The sequence below is a fragment of the Lactuca serriola genome, chromosome 8, assembly GCF_051521515.1.
Source record: "Lactuca serriola cultivar US96UC23 chromosome 8, Lser_US96UC23_V15, whole genome shotgun sequence".
Classification (NCBI taxonomy): domain Eukaryota; kingdom Viridiplantae; phylum Streptophyta; class Magnoliopsida; order Asterales; family Asteraceae; genus Lactuca; species Lactuca serriola.
Window position 1 is genome coordinate 16,277,094 of NC_136415.1, and position 20,146 is coordinate 16,297,239.

The following is a 20,146-nucleotide window of genomic DNA, read 5'->3' on the forward strand; positions in this document are numbered from 1 at the left end:
GTGGTCAACCATGGTTAAAGTAAAAGTCAACGGTTAAGATCAATGGTCAACTTTCCTCATTATTCCATCCTTAAGTCTTGAACTTCCCTGGCTCACGTCGTGAGAGTCAACTCGTCTTGGGTCGACACAGCGAGTCAACTCAGTTCACTTATCTTAGGGTTTCAGATCGGGGCAAAGTCGGGCTCACATCGTGAGAATTGTTATGTGAGCATTAAGCTCTTAATCCTTTTTATGCGTGTTGGGTCTTTCCAGGATACCATATCTTGCCTAAAGGACCATAAAAATCATATATTTTCAGTCATGCATTTCCCATGCATGACTTAAACACTAGTTAGGTCAAAAGATGGGTATAAACATCAAGATTACAACTTGGATTCCAAAACTTGAACCAAAATCCAGATCCAAGGGTTCTAACACAGCAAATGACTTAATGGTCCATAAATTTGCTAACTTTATGGACCTCATGCATGATAATTCAAGATCCCATGCAAAGAAGGTAACAATAACCTATATCTAGCAAGATTAAAAGAGAAAGGTGGGATCTTTGAGACTTACAGAGGCTTATGAGCTCATAAGTGCCACTAGAAGGAGCTTATCTCGTCCAAAAGAACCTCCACAAGAGCTTATTCTTCTTCTTCTTCTTCTTCAAGGAAATCAACCACTATAACACACCAATATCACCAACAATGGCTCAAGGGCTCAAGAAGGCCGAATTTAGAGGTTTTTCAGTGACTTGGGAGTGAAAGAAGTTGAGGATGGACGACCCTAGCCTCCTCATTCTGTTTTATACCCGATTTTCAGGGTTTAGGATCATCATGCATGCCTCACATCGTAAGGTCTCATGCCTCACGTCATGAGGTCCGAGAACATGTCAAACAATCAAGGGTCCTACTCACGACATGACCACTATTGCTCACGTCGCGAGCCGAATCCAATTGCAATTAAAATTAAACTAATATTTTTAATACCTTAGAATTCGGATGTTACAGATGAAGAAGGGATTTCATGTATGTTGGCGGCTCTGTATGCACCTCAACAAAACGGTATAGTCGAACGGAGAAATCAGAATCTAATCTAGATGACATGGTACCTAATGAAAGCAAAATATATTCCAAACCACTATTGGGGTGAAGTGGTATGTTATGCAACATTCATCATAAATTGTATACCTACTCGAGCATTGATAGGTGCTACACCATTCGAGAAATTTTATGGTGAAAATCCAAACCTTGAAGACTAGAAAGTATTTGGTTGTGTTGCATATGAAAGAGTAGTCTCAAAACATTTGAAGAAGCTTGATGATAGGTCACGACCATTGGTGTATTTTCGAAAGGAAACCAGTTCGGGAGGATTTCGATTATATAATCCGCGGGAAAATAAAATCATTATAAGTGCCCATGCAATTTGTGATGAAAATAAGACATGGCAATGGAATAATGAACCTGAAAATCAAGCTGGAAATGGATCGGGTACATTTACGGTCTTGTGGAGTAATGATCCAGCAATCCAATATAATGGTGGTCCAGGCCCTATTGCAACCGAAACCGAACAGCTCACGGATCTGGCCCAAACCGACCAAACCGATGTCACTTCTCACGATGATAGCAGCCCATCGCAACCCGTTGAAGATCATAATAATGATGCATGTTTTGCCCCACCCTGCCAATCTACTCGAACTTTAGTGTTGCCAAGAAGATTAAATGACTACGAGTTAAATGTGGATCGTTTAATATTGACATTCGATGAAGAACCGAAGAATTATAAGGAAGCCAAAATGAACAAGAATTGGCTCGATGTTATGAAGGCCGTAGCTCAGAAAATATTCACAGAGATGAGATCGTTGCTTAGCGTGTAAGAATTACCCTCGAATTAGAAATTCAGGGGGTGATTATTGGCGAATATCTGAGTCCAATATGGGCATTCTATGCATGTTTGGTCCAGCCATCCATATCAAATTTTCCTTTAAGTGTTCTCCAAGTAATTTGGAGTGGTGTCTAAGTTCTAAAATCCCTTGAGCAATAAGGAAAGTTTGGATTATTAGGAATCCTAATTGTATACTAATTTGTTTTCTGTTTAGTATATATAAATGTTAGGTTTATATACTCTTTGATCAGAGATTGTAGTTTTGAGTTATTTTCTACAATAAAAGATCCTTGCAAGTTATGTAATTACGATTACATGTTTTTTTTGTTTTAAGCTTCCAGAGACAAAGAAAAATAAATAAAATTATAAATAAGAAAACAATCTAAGGTAAACCTAGCTAAAAGGTTATACATAAGGCTCGTTACAAAAAAAATAAAAATAAAATAACCGTAAATTCCGTGAGTTAATTGAGAAAAAAAAGCACATGTCAACATCGAAATTTTATGGAAATTATTTGTCTTTTATGCAATCTACCTTTTTAAAAGATAAAAGAGAATATTACCATTTAACAGTTTAGCAAATACCATGAACTATTGGATACTTAAAATTACTTAGGCGCTGTTTTGTTTTTCTGAAGCAAAAATTCATAAATTTGCGGACTACCTCTGCAACGCTCTGCAGTAGAAGAGTTGGACCAAACGGCTGCAGACTGTAATAAGAAGCGTGTTTTTTTTTAACATCTGCATGCTGCTGCAGATATTAAAAATTTAAAATAAACTGATTTTATAAACCAAAAATAGCTTTTTAATACCGAAAATTTAATAATGTATGACATTTCAGCAAAAATTTATGAATTTCAGCAAAAAAAAATAATGATATTTCAACAAAAAAAAAAGATATTTTAGCAAAAAATAGCAATATTTCATCAAGAAATTATCATTATTCAATATAAAAAAAACAAAAAAACAAAAAAAAATCAACAAGAATAAACAAAAAAAACGAAAAAAAATGTAAAATAAGATTTCAACAACATATAATTAAGATTTCAGCAAGAAAGAAGAAGAAGAGGTTGGAAGAGCAATACAAATGTTGCGCCAAACAGAACACGCGTAGAGGTTTTTAACTTTTAAAACTTCTAAAAAACAAACTGCAAGATTAAAAGTATTGTGCGCGTGCTGTGTCATGCAGCAATAAGAAGTCTAAAGAATTTTTTTACAAAAAACAAACAACACCTTAGATACATCTCATCTCAAGTGAATGAAAACATTACAAGTTCAAAACAAAAGTAACTTATAACTATTATAACTATTGGATACTTAAAATTATGAGATACATTTCAAGTGAACGAAAACATTGCAAGTTCAAAACCAAAGTAACTTATAAACCGTTTATTGTGTTGTTTTTTTCTTCCATATTATCAAGCAAAATAAATTACATCATAATAAAGTATAGGATCTTTATGATATCTTTTAACCACACAAAATCAAGCCTAACTAAACCAAAATCTTCTAGGTACAACTAATTGAAGCCGCAACCTTAACCAATAACCCAAACAATGCAAAAGGACTTGAGAAATTCGGGCTGTGATCACTCTCCAAACTATAAACATGTGAAGGTGGCCATTTTGTGATCATGTTGTCTTGTTGTTCTGGCTTCACTACTCTATCATACATTGTCTTAATGTATACCCTTGGCACCTTTTCTACACATTCATTAACTTCTGGAAACTGAGCATTTAGTAATGCACAAATGGGCCCTGGTCTTAATAGCATCGAAGCTAATGTATAATCCTACAAAATACATGATCATCAAACATATTAATATTTGGTTTGTGAAAACTTCTTAATACCTATAGGATATGTTCTGCAAAAAATTTTAAGAGTTTTTAACTTTTAACTTCAAAGAAAAATGGATGTATGAGTTTAAAGTTTTTTTTATTCCAAACAAAAAGTTTCTAAAAGATAGTTCAACTAATTTTTTAAAGCTTTTAAGAGTTTTCAGTTTTTAGTTTCTAATTTTCATATATTTATATCATTTTACAATTTTTTCAAAAACTTACAATTAATTTTATCAAACACTTTTGTCAAAATAATAACTATAAGTATCACCAAAAATATTTATAACCATCCAAACTTTATTAAGAATGTCTAAAAGTTTGGAGTTTCACTTATTAGTATATTTGGTAAAACTAATTGAAAGATAAAAACTATGGTTTTATTTGTGTACAATTGTTTGTCAAAAGCATATGTAAGTTTTTGGAATGTGTGAAATAAAATAAAAACTAAAAGCTCTCAAAAGCTATTTTAAATAAATTGTGGATTATAAGTTTATTGTTTAAAAGAAATATTCAATGGACGGTACTTCCGATTTCCGAATGAAGCTTTTTCTTTAATTCGAGTTTTTTCTTTTACTTTTTTAATTTTTTAATTTTTTCGGTGACCAAGAAATATTCAATGGTTCGTACTTCCGATTTGTCAAATAAATTATGTATAGTTTTGTAATATAGTAGACTTTCCATACCTCAGGAGGGCTCATTTGATATAGGATTTTACGTTGTAGCTCCTTTTTTATAATTGCACTCGTAGGAGGCTGATTCACACCCAACCCAAATTCCAAGTCATAAGCATCACCATACTCGGATAAATCAGGAACTCCCTACATTTTAACGAAAAATTTAAAGAAAATAAATTGTATTATCCTTGTTTTATAATACAAATACGAATTTGTATCATTTTAAATTCTAATATGTAATGTCTAATCTAAATCTATAAGGGATGACTTCTTTGTGTTTGACATATTAAAAACCCAAGTGTTGATTCAAAGTCTAAACGATGCAAAAGTTGTAAACAATGCAAAAGTTGAAAATTTGGTTTTGCAAATTAAAAGTCTTAGTTTTAGGTTAACTTTCCTTTTAGGTGTAATTTGCTTGTGTTAAGTCGTTTTCTGTGTATATGGTTGTAAATCTTCTACAATTGCTTTTTAAATAAGTTGGTTTAATACAAAAACATCTAATTTAATATTAATAAAGTTGAACAAACTAACAAAGGTAAAGTGAAAGTACTGAAAAAGAAATAGAAGTTTCGAGTTCGAGTTAAACTCAGAGCATGCACAGAGGCCAGGCCACTCTCAAGTCTCTTTCTCAAATCAAATTTGCAAGCCAGCTAAGGTTTTGGTCTTTCACCATTTGAAAGGTCCAGACCATTTCTGAAATTTACTTTTTCTTATTTTAATATTATATTTAATTAATTTATATATCTAACTTATATTTTGTTAAATTAAATATATATTCTTATTTGGTTATTATATAGTTTTATAATTATTTTTATTTAATTTATAAATATTTTTATTTCGATTTATTCTTTATTATATGATTATTATCTATAAATAGTAAATATATTAATTAAAAAATAAAATAGTTGTTAATATGATACCATGGACAATTTTCAAAAGTATAATTGCAAATGCTAATATCAAAATGGTCCAAAAGACAAACAGTGTATTGGTGCTCATATAAAATTAAAGAGTACTAAGACTTGTTTGTCATATTAACTGAAAAAACTAGTTTTTAGGATTATGACTTATTTCATACCAACTAAGCTACTACGTTTATAAGTTAATTTATCAATAAGTTATTTTAGCTAACTTACAAATTATTTTATAAGTTACGAAAATTAAATTTTGATTAGAAGTCTAAATTCAAAACTGATACTTGTAATAATTATTTATTTGAGATTTAAGTTTTCTATCGGGACTAACATAACTATATAAGAGCTAAATGTGTGTTTATATGACAATGTTTTATAGTTTTTCTGAATTTATCTAACAAAATGGTTTTTAATCATATTTTAAGTTTAGGACCGAAAAACATGACAATAACATGTAGGGTTTTTTTCTTCTTTTCATTTTGATACATTGGATAAATGATTGTCTACGCAAGAATGTTCTATTTTTTGTGATTTTGTCGATGTATTCAACAAGGTTTATTTTTCTTCAAACTTTCACCATATTGTTAGTTTACCAGTTTATGTAATTAAAATGAATTATGTAACCAAGTTATTAATCAGTTAAATATATTATATAGTTATAAAATTGGTTTAATTAAGTTAAAAGAAACAAATGAAGCACCATTATATATAAAACAAAATAAAAACATTTAAACCCTTATTCGTTTGGTTTATTGGGCTATGGAATATCTTCCACCAAAGTGAAGGCAAAATGACGAACAGTTGGCCCCAAAATAAGCATAGTATTCAGCTCCCCACTATTTATCTACACGTCACCAAAGTCCAAAACCCACTATCGCATCTATTCCCAAGTGCCGTACAATCACATAATGCATTTCAAAAGAAGCTTCTTTTTCTCTTTTTTATTTATATATAGTTAATATAAATTTTAAAAAAAAATAATAAACATTAAAGAAATATGAAGATGTTAGACTTGGTTAAGACCACTTCCTCATGTATATTTAAAAGCGTTTATGTATAACAAGAAGAACAATAACGTTATAACTATAAAAATATTTATCATAAATGGAAATAATGACTTGTTGTAAGACTGAATCAAGATTTATATAGTTAACTAATAAATATAACGATGTATAGTATCTACACTTACATCTTTAATGTCTTGCTCTGTTAAAACACCATTTTTAAGCATGGTTGCTGCAACATATACAGCTAGACTGATCTTATTCGGGAATTTGTGAGTTGCTTGTGTCACGCTTAATCCCCCAGCACTATGTCCCACTAGGATCACCTATAGTAATGATTTTTCATTTTTGTGTTATTTAAGAGTGTTTATATATTTTGTAACAAAAAGTCAAATAACTGGTGCATCATTTCAAATAGATAATTATTATGATTAAATGGATAAATTAATAGCCAACTTCCAATTCCTTTCCTTCTGTTTCACACCCAATTTTGCACAAACTTTACATAAAATATGATTAATTTATTACACTTGAATCATACATACAATGCATGGTTTGTAGTATAGTTTGAGAGCAATGCATCCTCATATGCATTAGATATTGTACATGAGGCATAAAGAGTTGTACATACCTTTTGATGTGGAGGCAAGGAAGATAAGAAATGAAGAAGAGGCTCGTTGTATTCATCAAAGGAGAGGATTGTGTTAGGGTCAGAAGGATGTATGCCTGCCCCTTTGAGGTCTATGCAAGTCACCGTATATCCAGAGTTGTACATCATGCTTTTCAGCTTGTACCAACACCAACTTCCTCCACTTATGCCATGGATGAGCACAAAGTGTGGTGGCTTCAATGGAGTCTCCTCTCTCTCCCCCATTCTCTCTCTCTCTCTCTCTCTCTCTTTATCTCTCTTTCTCTCTCATGTTCTACTTGTGGGTATTTATATAAATTTCGATCATATGTTTTGTTATTTGTGTTTGTTTTTTTGTGAATTTTATGTGCCGAGTGGTTGGAATAAACACATCAATGGGACATGTCACACATCATTTATCCAAAATAATATGTTATGATATGATATAAATATAATCTTTGATTTTCGTGCAACCCGGGAGATCAACATGTAGAGAGAAAGAAATTATGACGCGAGTACTTGCTTATTTAGTGATTTGTTTTACAAATTATTACTGTGATCAAAGCTATATATATTTTTATTATAAAATTGATTCCGAATATACATAAAAAAGAATTTATTTTTTATAAGTGTATCCTAAATTTAGCTAACAATTGTGTGATTCCGCTTCTGATATTTAAAGTTATGATAATTATATTTGACACTTAAATCCAAAGTTCCAAACACCTCGTAAATGGATGTCAAAAAATTAAATAATTATCCCATTCAATATATTATTTGATAACATATACATGTACAATTTTGAAAAGAAAAATAGTTTGGATATTGAACAAGGCATGCTTGACGAAACATGTTGGGCAGCCAGAAACTAGAAGTTGTTAGTTGCTAGCTTATTTGGAAGCTAAAAGTTATAGATTTTAAGTTTGCCAAAATTAGTTATTAGCTTTTAAATATATAAAATTAATTAAAACTAAAAAGTAAAAATTAAAAGCTCACAAATACTGGAAGTAGCTTTTGTATTCAAAGTTGTTTAAAATAAAAATATCATGGTGTCAAACAAAACTTTTCTTGTTTTCAAGTTGTTTCTTAAAAACTCTCTTTGAGTTTTTTCTTAAAAACTTTCAAAAGCTCAATGACAAATACAACTTATATCCTTTTGTGATATTAAATTTAATTAAACAAACTATAAAGTAATGGTTAATTATTTCAACTATTATACATATGGTTTTCTTATTGGAAACCAATATTTATTCTCGCCGACATGAAAAAATAACATTATAAAGAAGTAACCTTTAGTCAACTTATAAACATGTAATCGACAAGGATTTTTCTTCTTTAAGTTCATTTCTAAATAAAATAGTATTCTTTTAATGGTTCAAAAATTTAATACTTTTCATATAATGTCATAAACAATCTTAGAGCGAGGACGGCTATTATATAAGGCTACCCAGCAAAGCAACAACGGCAAAAACAAAACACACAACACACATTAGAATAACTTATTATTATTTTTAAGGTATGGATGGATCTCAACAAGATTGATATAATAAGATTTTTTTAATCTACATAAATAATTGAATGTTTTTGTAAACCTATAAATATCACATCCAAGGCCGACAATTAGTCTCATTTTTTCAGTACCGTGTATGGTATTCTTTTGTTTTTTTAGTTTGTAGGTCCAAAACATCCTCTTATACGTTTGAATTTATCGTTTTCATAGGCCGGTATTGCAAATATATATGAGTGTGTTTTGTAAAACTAACTTATAGCAGGAAATTATAACTTTTAAACCTTTGAAATATGTAAAATTACATAAAAGGGCACCTGTCTAAAATAAGAATCACGATGACAATTAAAATTAAAGACAATTTTAGAAATTGACTAAAAAAGTCCAATTGTTTTTTAAACGCTATATGAAATAGTTTAGATTTTGAACTTTTTGTTTAAACCAAAAAGCTAAAAGTTTGTATTATTAAACGAAGTTTTTTGTTAAAGTCGAGTTTTTTTTGCTAAAAGCTAAAAGCTAAAAACTCTCAAAAGCTTGCACCAAACACGATCATAATCAGGAAACTCATCAATTTTGAATTCGGAGGTTTTTAACAAAAGTATTAAATATAAAAATGAAGATGTATTTTCACTTATGTTTTTTATCCATCCATTAAAAAGCAGATGTTTTGACTTTTATACACTTATATTAGTCCATCTACTTATATTATTCTTTCTCTTAGTTAAAATGAAATGTATGAAAATCAAATAATATGTTTCAAGCGAATGAATAAAAAATAATAATTAATTACAAATTGTCACTTGACTGTTTGTAGTCTATAGTTATAGTTTATTGAGTTTTTATATTGTTGGTGCGGAATAGTTATATTAATGGTTTGACTTTGATCCATAAAGATGTGTTCTTGAACTTAACAAAATTAAGAAAAGTGCATGGATTTAGAAAGTAACGGACATCAAAAATTCATGCTCTCGATAATTTTTTAAAGAAAAAATAAAGTTTTGATTAACTTTCACGTAAAAATGTTACACAAGTGTATTCATTTCAATTTTCAAAGAGATAGGAAAGTGGAATATTCTATAAACCTTTAAATGCTAAAGCAATAATTTTCTTCCAAATGTTAAAGCCATTTACGTAGGGAGGGTATACGAGATGCTAGACATTGAAATTAAATTTATTTACACAATGGTAAGGTTGAATATGATAGGAAAATATAAAAAACTCGGGAAGGGGATTAGGATTTCAAGTTAAGTTGGTTAACATTGATACCCACATAGAAGAACCAATAGGGAGTTCTAACCAAGCACAAAGCACTCCATTAAATTGTGATATTACACTAAATCAGCAACAAATTATGTTAACAACTCTTATAAGTATATTTCACATAAAATAAAATGAATTCAAAATTGGTCTTCAATCTTGCAATTTTTGTGTTAAAGGATAAAAAGAAGATGGTGTGGTGGATGGGAAATCTTGCAAGGGCCAAGGATATTTAGAGAAGGCATGGATTGTTAGGCTTTGAGGACACATTGCACGTTAGCAGGTGATGGGACTCTTCTGCGCATCCTTTGGCATAAGATTCTTTGGAAAAGAATGCATCAATGTGTTTTGTTTCTATTTTCTTTCTTTTCAGATATTATATCATTTAATGTAATATGGGATAACTAATAATTGTGACATGTAAAATAGAATTATTTAAATAGATAGAGTTTATAAAATATCTTTGATTAAAATATGTAATTTTACGTAACTATTTCTCAAAATACCAATAAGTTCACTAAATAATAACGCTATTCGTTGTAATGATAAGAAATAAGAAAAACTTTTCTTCAAAAATAAAGAAATTTGCAAATACCATTTTGCGAGTAATTGGTTTGATACTTTCAAATAATAATAATAATAATAATCATTTCGTGATTTGAACACATTACCCAAATACTAGTTATCAGAATTCACATCCTACGATAAAGGCCCGAAAATTTCTAACAAGTGACAAGTGACTCTTACTTTTCATTTCTTTTGATAACAAATGAATACGATATAAAGTGATGATGGGTCAAAAGAAATTAGATATAACCTGTTACATATAAGAACAATCCTTATCCTCCTCACACATAAGATTTCAGTCAACTTACTAAAGACTAAACATTACTTCTTCCATCATAAGGGGGAGGATGATCAATCAAACTTGAAAACTAACAAATGAAATCAACAACTGAAAATACAAGGGATCAAGACCACTTGTATAATATACATAATAATGATCCACATCAATTGGTTAAAAATATGTGTCTAAATCGCCTGTTGACTTTTCACTTCAAGCAACCACAGGCTGCTCCTTCTTTGAACTTTGATGATGATGATGATGATGCCATTCATACGTTTGATTATATTTTCTACAAAAGTATATAAAAAATGAATAAATATTTCCAATTCTTGAGCGAAAACATAATACGTAAGTAAAATAGTACCTTGAGAATAAGAGTAAGAGAGAGAGAGAGCATCATTCCCTTTTGTCTTCTTCAAGAACCTCAAAAACATGATCTGTAATGACTGCAGGTTTCCTCTCTATCAAGTCTCCTGAAACTTTGACTCCACCTCCGGTCAAAGATATGCCATCTTCTTCTATGTCCTCAACCTCCGAATACGAATACCTGCACGCTTGCAAAATGACAATATTACCCTCAACGATTCCATGTTTGACTTTTGAGAGTCAAAGATTAATTTATACCTTGTGGGATTATGTGAAGGAGCCCATAGAATACATATCACCACCAATAGTACATAAGCCAACACAGCCCAGAAAGCTTGTATGATCCAAGCTCTTTGCCATAATTCACTCAAGGGATCACTTGCATTGAAGTACAACTAAATAAAAAAAAATAAAAAAAACATAAAAGATTAAACCCCAAATACTTTGTTACCCATATATGTCATTAACCCTTCAAAAAATATATATATTTTAAATGTACCTCATAGCCGATCCAAGCAACAGAAACTAAAACTGATACAGCTAAAGCATTAGTAAACTTTCGGTATAGTTCAAGTTTACCCATGTTTCTTCGTGTCTACATAAAAAGAAAATAATTAAATCAAAGTCCATCAAGAAATGAAGCAGAAAGAATTAACAGTGAATATACCTGAAGCTTTTCCAAAGTTTTAGATAAAGATGAAAAGATCCAAAGAATGAAGCAAGAATCCAGTAGAGCAACAGGTAGGACAAGAAAGACTCTTGCTTTCCCAGAAAAATCATTGATATTTCCAAGATTTTCAACAAGTTCAAGAGCTTCAGAAGCCACAAAATATATCAAACCAAGAAGCAACACTTTCAATGTTACACCTCCTAAAGTGGGTCGCACCACACCAAAACCCATTGATACAACTAGAAGAAGAAGGCGAGAGAAAGTCTTCTTAAAAGCACTGAAAGTAACTGCCCAAAGAGTAATTCCAATTGGTCTACTTCCTGTGGCATTGAAATTTGCATACTCAAAATACCAAAGAGCCATCTCACACATTCCAAGACCAATAACCATTGTGATGTGGTAATGCAACTGGATTATATCCTTCCAATGTTGAACAAATCGAAGAAACCATAAAAGACCAAGAATGAGATAAGTTAGAGACATGAATCCAAAAAATGGCATCAATGGTGTCATCTTCCCTGGTAGATAACCGTTTGGGTTTCTCCAAACTGTTCTTCCACTCATTGTTGTGCCCTTGAGTTGTGGATCACAGAACATAAAGTAAAGATAATACATTCCTGTTCTATTGATCTCAACGGTTTGTAACAACATCTTTGCTTCTTCATTTTTGCCCTCAAATGGGGTTTGAATACGTTTAGGCCAGCCAGGGTTATCAGGATCTTGACGAATAATTACTTCTCCTACCTTACATGAACCATCATTTGCAAGTTCAGGTGTACAACATATAGCGTTTGAATTTAAATATGAACCCCCAATTTTATCACGGTTTTTCACTTCAACGAGTATAGCTTCAACCAAACCAGTACTCTGTTGCATCTCGTTTTGTTTAGCAGCAACCTCCTTTGGTCTTCGAAAGATGATAGACTCGAACCTTGAATCATATGGCATATTGAATGAGTAAGACTTTACATTTCATGGAAGTAAATGATGATCCAGTTTAAAGTAAAAGATATCTCTCTAATTCAAATTGACAAAGGATTTTAGTACATTTTAACACCAAATTATTCTTTTTGCACATAATGTAGTTATGCAGTAAGTAAATTTTCTTCAAAAGCGTAAAACGTATATCAGTTTTGGAATCAGATAACTGTTTATCTGGCATCTAAGTCAAAACGTTTCGTTGGGAGCTATCAGCTTTATCCCTACGCACACATAAGGAAATCTGATAATCAGTTATTGATTTCAATGCAACAATGGATTCCACCGCATCACAAAGCACGAGACGTTAGGATTAAACTGTAGATCAGAAATCAAAATTAGAGAAGGAAAAAGGTTTGTACCGTACGAAGGATTTGCCATTTATAGGTTTATCTTCGGTAGACCCATTGTTATGTACCTTAGAAGCATACATTCCCTCACTACCTCCATGAACGAAGAAGGAATTGAATCGAGGTATGAATCCTTCATTCTTATATTCGTGGATCGAACCTTTTACAACATCAATCACCGATAAACTCAAAAGAGAAATCAAAATCCCTATTTGATAATGCTTGTATGAGAAAAACACGCAATCATTACTACCTATAATGAATCTCATCTTCTTCTCTCCCGATATATATCTATCAATCACATATGCAAATGCGATTCTCTCTCGCTCTCTCGTAAAATGTACGAAGAAGATGAAGTTTGATGAGTACTCCGTTGCTGCAGAACAGCGTTTATTATTTCACAGGTAATTAATGTTTATTTTTATTATTCTTTATACTCTCCTTTCCCAAAATAAATCCAAGAGTATTGATATGGTAATAAATATCTTCTAAAAGTGTAAATGTTCTATAAATATATAACGACTAAAAGAGATCTTCAAACTTTGATTTTATTAATTGTAAATTTATGACTTTATTTGTTAACATAAAATGCTAAAAAAATGGAAAATCTTTAAAAATTTGGTATGTTAAAAACAAAAAAATAAATAAATAAACTCTAAAATAGTGGCTTTTTCGAATAGCATACATCCAAATTACTTTTATCATAATGAAAAAATATATAATTGCGTTACAATATCTATTAGGTGTAAAATTTGTGTATTACACGGGTTACTTAAAAAAAATAAAATATTAAAATGTAAATAATAAATAATGTTTAAAATAAAATTTTAAAATAAGGAATTAAGAAACATATTAATTGTAATTTATTATAATATTTATTACATTTAATACTTTACATATATAAGTATAAGATTATATGACTTTTTAATTTAAAAAATTGAAAAAAAAACCATAAATTGACATGTTGATATTATTTATTTAAAAAAAAATCACAATATGACTAGTGTCAAAACTCATTAGAGATTAACATGTGGCGAAAAAACTTTCATTTATTAGAGAGGATTAGAATAAAAAAAATATAGTGTTAATATCATGGGTTAATATTATAAAAGCTCTAAATTTTTAACGTGTAATTGGAAAAAACCCTGATATTTTTTTTTATTATTGTTGTGGCCACAACTTTCTCGCAGAATTATCATTTTAGCCCACTTAAAGAGTTTCACGGTTAAGTTGGCTAACTTTTTTGTAAAATTAGTTCTAAAAAGTATAAATTTAGATCCAGAGGTTTGAAAAAAATTACACCATATGGTTTTTTAAATTTATTTTTCATTTTTTGTATACTTTATTTATTTTCGGTGTTTTATAAATATATGTACATTTTTTATTTCTTTTTATGTATATACTTTATTTATTTTCATTTTTTAACTTTATTTTTCAACAATTTTTTTTAACCTTTTTACCTTTTGTTTTCTATTTTTTAGTGTATATATAGAGTAAATTAGAGTTTTTTTTTAGGTTTTTTCATATTTCTTTTTGTATTATATTTTATTTTTTCACCTTTTTATTTTTTTATTTTATTTTTTCTATTTTTTGTTATTTGTGGTTTTTATAATATTTTTCCTAAGGTTTTTTCATATTACATATTTTTTTTTCTATTTTTTTTCCTATTTTAGTTATTTATAGTTTTTCTAATGTTTTTATTTACTTTGATTCAAATAAACGAACTTGAATTCAATATAAATTACTATAACAAGTTTTTTATAAAGATCGACAATTATTATTATTTTTTTTTAGTCTATTATCAAATTGAAAAATATTATTTTGAATTTAATTTATTGATATCACATATAGAAATATGATATAATTTGCAAGTTATATAACACATTGAAACACTAATTCTTAGTAAACAAACTATTTTTTTTTGTAATTTTCATTTTTTTCGTAACATAAATATAATAGCACTAAAGAAATAAAGAAAAAAAATAAGTTGGACCGAAATTACAAATATAAACATAACTACTTTATTTACTTGAATAAAAATAAAAAACAATTACAAAAACTATAAATTATCAAAATTGTAATATACTCTAATATATTAATACATTTTATATTTTTTGAAAAATATCAATAAAAAGATAACAATACAAAAAAAAACAAATAATTGGAAAACAAATAAGAAAAAAAATAAGAAAATAAAAAGATGAAAAAAATAAAATATAATACGAAAAGAAATATGAAAAAACCTAAAAAAAAAACCTCTAATATACTCTATATATACACTAAAAAATAGAAAACAAAAGGTAAAAAGGTTTTAAAAAATTGTTGAAAATTAAAGTTAAAAAATGAAAATAAGTAATATATATATATATATATATATATATATATATATAAAGAAAATAAAAAATGTACATATATTTATAAAAAAAAAAAAAACCGAAAATAAATAAAGTATACAAAAAACGAAAAATAAAGTTAAAAAATCAAGTGGTGTAATTTTTTTTCAAACCTCAGGGACTAAATTTGAACTTTTTAGGACTAATTTTGCAAAAAAAGTTAACCAACTTAACCATGAAACTCGTTAAGTGGGCTAGAGTGATAATTTTACGAAAAGTTGTGGCCACAGCAATAATAAAAAAATATCAGGGTTTTTTCCAATTACGCGTTAAAAATTTAGGGTTTTTATAATATTAACCCTTAATATCATTATATATACCATACATCATTTTTTTGTTTTAAAAGGTCTTTTATGATATCTCCTTAACCTTTCAATTTACACATCAAATGGAGGAATATTCGAAAAATAGAGAGGTCCTCCGATTGCCTGTATTAGTTGGTGTCCACATGGATTATTTCTTATAAAAATTAAAAATTAAACTCTTTCTCTCTCTCTCTCTCTGACCATGTAACACCTTGTTTTCACCTTTCAGTAGAATTCAATATAAACCGTCATTTGTAAATTTTGAAATAGAAATATATTACTCTTTAGACCAAGTACTTGTCATAAACATGTAAGAAACGTCGATACGATTTTTGTAGATATATAGAATGCTTAACCCGACTTCGTATGAAGAAGTTATGTTTCTTCGAAGTATCGTAATTAAACCGAAACGCCTCTGCGTATCGTAAAAGGAGAATTTTTGATAGATTACTTATTAGACCAAGTGATCTAAATGAAATTCGTAGTAGCCGTAAAACCGAGATCATAACCAGTAACAATAATTTCAGTAACAATTACATTTCTAGTTCCATTTGTAGTAAAAGTGAAAAAAGTAGTTAAAACGAGGATATCACAACTAGTGATCAAACTATACCAGAAAGTTCTACTCATATGGATGTAAGTCAACAATTCCGGCATTTGTAGGTTCAATGCGAAAATTGTTATGGATTAAATTATAAGAAAATTTTTAAATCAAAGAAAGAACAGAAAAAATGATAAATAAAGGAATTTTTTATTGGCCCGGGAATCCAATTTTGGATTCGATATGGATAAAAGATCTTCGTATGTTATACTATTCAATTCTCAACGACGAATTAATTTAATAGCTCATATATTGTTATTCATGAGATATATTTTTTAAAGTTTCAACGCAATAGTGCAAGCATGGAAATCGAAATTCAAAACAGTTGATTGTTAACCAAAATAATTTAAACGGCAATTGAAGATCCCGTGAGTATGAACCCGTCGATATAAAGACAGTCGAGAACGGAGTTCGTATGAAGGACTTATTAATTTCGTACGGACTTTAACAGTGGAAACCGATCTAAATATGAGTTTAGTTAAAGTAAGAATTGGTTGATGACACTTTAATCAAAGGTGTAGATCTCGTTGAGAGGAATTTGGGGATATAAAGAACATCGAAAACGGAGTTCGTATGTGAAAGTTATGACCGTTTGAAGATCTGTGATAATTACACTGTGTTGATGATGTGTCAGCACTAGAGTGCGTCCTGTTGTATGCTCGGCAGTCGGGCTTGATGGGTTTTGAGCACTACAACATCCCTATGGTGTACATGCAACCCTAATGCTTCGGATCTATGTTTTTCTCAAGTTATACATGCAAATCAAGTTATCCAAAGCATGAACCCTAACTAGCATACAATTTTCGGAAATAATAACATAATACAAGTTTAGAAGAATACATTTTGATTGTAACTTGTAAATCTTGACCTTCAAGAGCCTAATGACTCAATTGTTGCACCTCAAATGGATCACAAACACTAAGTAGCAAGTTGGAAGAATATGAGAGAGGTTTAGGAGGCTCAAAATCGGTTGGTATTCCTTTTAGGGTTCAAGTGGCCGATTTTAGGGATCCATGGGGTTCCTTATATAGCTGAGCTACTAGGGTTTCAGGTAAAACCTTAATCCAGTTGCTTAGTCCTCAAGCAGCCCACATGGTCCTTCCAGAAAGCCCTATGGACAAAATCTATGTGGACTCTCTCATAGAATTTGTCCATCCCTTCCTTAGGAATCCATAAGCCCAACTTTGCAATTATCTTATAATTACAACATCAGTCCCCTTAGTTCAAATACTCTCTTTTGATCACCAAATTAATTCAAAATTAATTTATGATAAATACTAATTAAATAATATGATTTTCTCAATTAATATATTATTCTTATAATATATTAATAAATCACAATTATCCTCTTTCTCCGTTATTCATCCAGTCAACTTGCTATGGTGAAGGCAACCCAAAAGGACCATGCTACTATCGGGTCAAGTACATACCAATTATAGTTATGGGCTTAGACACCTAATCCAACAGAGCTCTCTCTTGAGAAAAGGTGATGCGGCACCACGAGAATGAGACATGTGACACCACAAAAAGAGAACATGTAGCATGGCCAATGATGGAGTCAACCAGATGACGTGGTGAGAAGCGAAAGCGACACGTGGAGAGGGTTGAAAGGGGCAAGCTCGACAAGAGGGTCCGGTGTGCCTCTTGTATGTGCGTGGTGTGCCTCTCAAAAGCCTGTATAAACTTGTGCGGTTTTAGCTAATTTCTCACCCACAGACTTCCTAACACTCTCTCAAACCTCTAGATCTCTTGAGTCCAATTTTATTTGGTTTCTTGGGTAATTTAGCGGGGATCTAACATATATAGGAGTCCGATAAAATAGAAGCTTTCAGGTCGGGATTATGCCCGTACAATTTCCCGGTTTTCACTAAAATCTATGTAAGTTATGTTGCACTTATCTTAATTCAAGTGTAACTTATATCTATGTTCATAGTCATTATCATGAACCTACAAATAAAATTTATCAGTGATTCCAAGTCATTATACTGATTAATCTACTTACGAGAGAGGTGCCAAGAGTGGTCATGTTGGATTGGTTGTTGGATTTCAGAAAAGCTATATGTCGAATTGATATTGTCTCCCAATTGTCACGCCTAGGCGATCCTTCTTTGATAGAACTCTCAATATTTAATGGGATTAGTGAAGGATATAGCCCTTCATTACCAGATTCCCATAGGGACTAATAAGTTATAGTAATATAGGTTAATACTTATTAGGTGTGTTGCTCGCCAGTGAATCGCCCAGAAAGCTGTTAATCTTTTAAGAAACTATCCAGGTAAGTTATCTCACTATACCATATGTTACAATATATATCCACGTATGTTAGGACATAAGAGCTAGTAGAGTAGAGTCGGTAGTATAAGCTTTAAAGAGTATGTATAAGTAGAACTTAAGGTGTAGTCTCTATGTATGGTATTGTATGTCGGGCACGACCGTTACATAGTTTGGACAAGGCCCGTTATGTATGTTGGGCAGGGCCCATTAGGTAGTTTGGGCAAGATCCATTATATAGTTTGGGTAGGGCCCGTCTGTATGCATGTATGTGTATTGCGGTATATGTTATATTGGGGAACTCACTACGCCTAACGCTTACCCAATTGTTTATAAATGCTTTTCAAGAACTTCATCGATTAGTGAGAAGGGCAAGGTTCGACTGTATGCAAGCGTATTCTGTAACATCCCAAAAATACTAAGGAAAAAAATTATTTTTAATAAACAAAACCATAATATATATATATATATATATATATATATATATATATATATATATCATAGTTAAAAATAGTTATCAGAGTACTATCCCAAAATCATAAAATATTGGACACATGTGGATGCGTTGCGATCAGGTCGGACCCTTCCTTTTTGAACCGGAAGTACCTGAAAACATATAAACACAAATTGTACAAAGCTTAGTGTAACACTCGGTTTCGAATCGCTTCATTATTCGGGGCCGTGGCCCGATCGTCAGTTATCATAAAGCTTAGGGGCTTGGGGAAGAAAGGTTTAGACCCATTTGGATGTGGGTAATGTTGGTTATGTGATGAAAGGGTTCGGTTTGTGCTTTGGATCCCAAGGGTATCGGTAAAGGCGTTGGTTCGGGCCTTTTACGAATTTTGGATTTGAGTTCGTTTGGTTTTCAGGAAAAAGTAAGTTTATAGGTGAAACATCCTAAAAATAAAGTCTGAAAATTTTGTTTTAAACCATTAATAAAATCATAAATATCCTCGTCATATAAAAATCATACGTCATGTATCAAAGTCGCATGTCAAAATATATGATAACATCTATCAAAATATCAGAGTATAAATATCCCATACTGAAACAAATGGTGTGTGCACTGCAATCTTCCCGAGCTCCTCATTTGAAAACTGAAATACCTGAAACCAAAACTGAAAACTGTAAGCACGAAGGTTAGTGAGTCTCCCCAAACTACCACATATCATACACGTAATCACATAACTTGAGCCTAGCCCACTGCATCGGGCTCCGCCCGACATCGGACCGTAATTCGGTGCACATATACACATATCATCAATGCATAACGTAAACACATAACATAACATAACCTTGGGACTTCGCCTAACTGCATCGGGACGAACTCGGCATCGGACTCCTGTCCGGCATTAGGCTCACCCCGGCATCCGAGCGCATCGGGCATCGGGCTCACCTCGGAATTGGGCTTGCCCCGACATACACACAACATATCGTATATCATAGACACATAACATAAGCATATAACATACAGTTGGCTTACCCCAGCATCGGGCTTGCCCCGGAACACATAACACATAACATATAACTAACATACATCGGGCTTACCCCGACATCGGGCTTGTCCCGGAATGCATAACACATAACATGTAACTTGTTGGATTAGTGTCTAAGTCCATAACTATTTTGGTATGTACTTGACCCGATGGTACATGGTCCTTTTGGGTTGCCTTTACCAAAG

The 20,146-nt window shown here is 31.0% G+C and overlaps 2 protein-coding genes across 3 annotated transcripts; both read right to left on the reverse strand.

Annotated features, from left to right (window-relative positions):
* Positions 1-3,223: 3,223 nt before the first annotated feature.
* MES17 (methyl esterase 17) lies at positions 3,224-7,218 on the reverse strand. Of its 2 annotated transcripts, XM_079016136.1 has the most exons (4): positions 6,924-7,216; positions 6,478-6,618; positions 4,384-4,518; positions 3,224-3,653 (listed from the first exon to the last, which is right to left on the reverse strand). In XM_079016136.1, exons 1-4 carry the CDS (start codon positions 7,164-7,166, stop codon positions 3,372-3,374), a joined length of 801 nt encoding a protein of 266 aa, XP_078872262.1. In that variant the 5' UTR covers positions 7,167-7,216; the 3' UTR covers positions 3,224-3,371. The 2 variants fall into 2 exon arrangements, with proteins under 2 accessions (XP_078872262.1, XP_078872263.1); XM_079016137.1 differs by lacking the exon at positions 6,478-6,618 and having other exon boundaries at positions 6,924-7,218.
* A 3,240-nt stretch (positions 7,219-10,458) lies between these two features.
* Positions 10,459-13,301, reverse strand: LOC145070142 (uncharacterized). Its single transcript, XM_079017084.1, has 6 exons — positions 12,908-13,301; positions 11,565-12,498; positions 11,397-11,492; positions 11,156-11,292; positions 10,896-11,078; positions 10,459-10,820 (listed from the first exon to the last, which is right to left on the reverse strand). The coding sequence occupies exons 1-5, from the start codon at positions 13,162-13,164 to the stop codon at positions 10,928-10,930; spliced, it is 1,575 nt and encodes a 524-aa protein (XP_078873210.1). The 5' UTR covers positions 13,165-13,301; the 3' UTR covers positions 10,459-10,820; positions 10,896-10,927.
* Between the last annotated feature and the right edge of the window lie 6,845 nt (positions 13,302-20,146).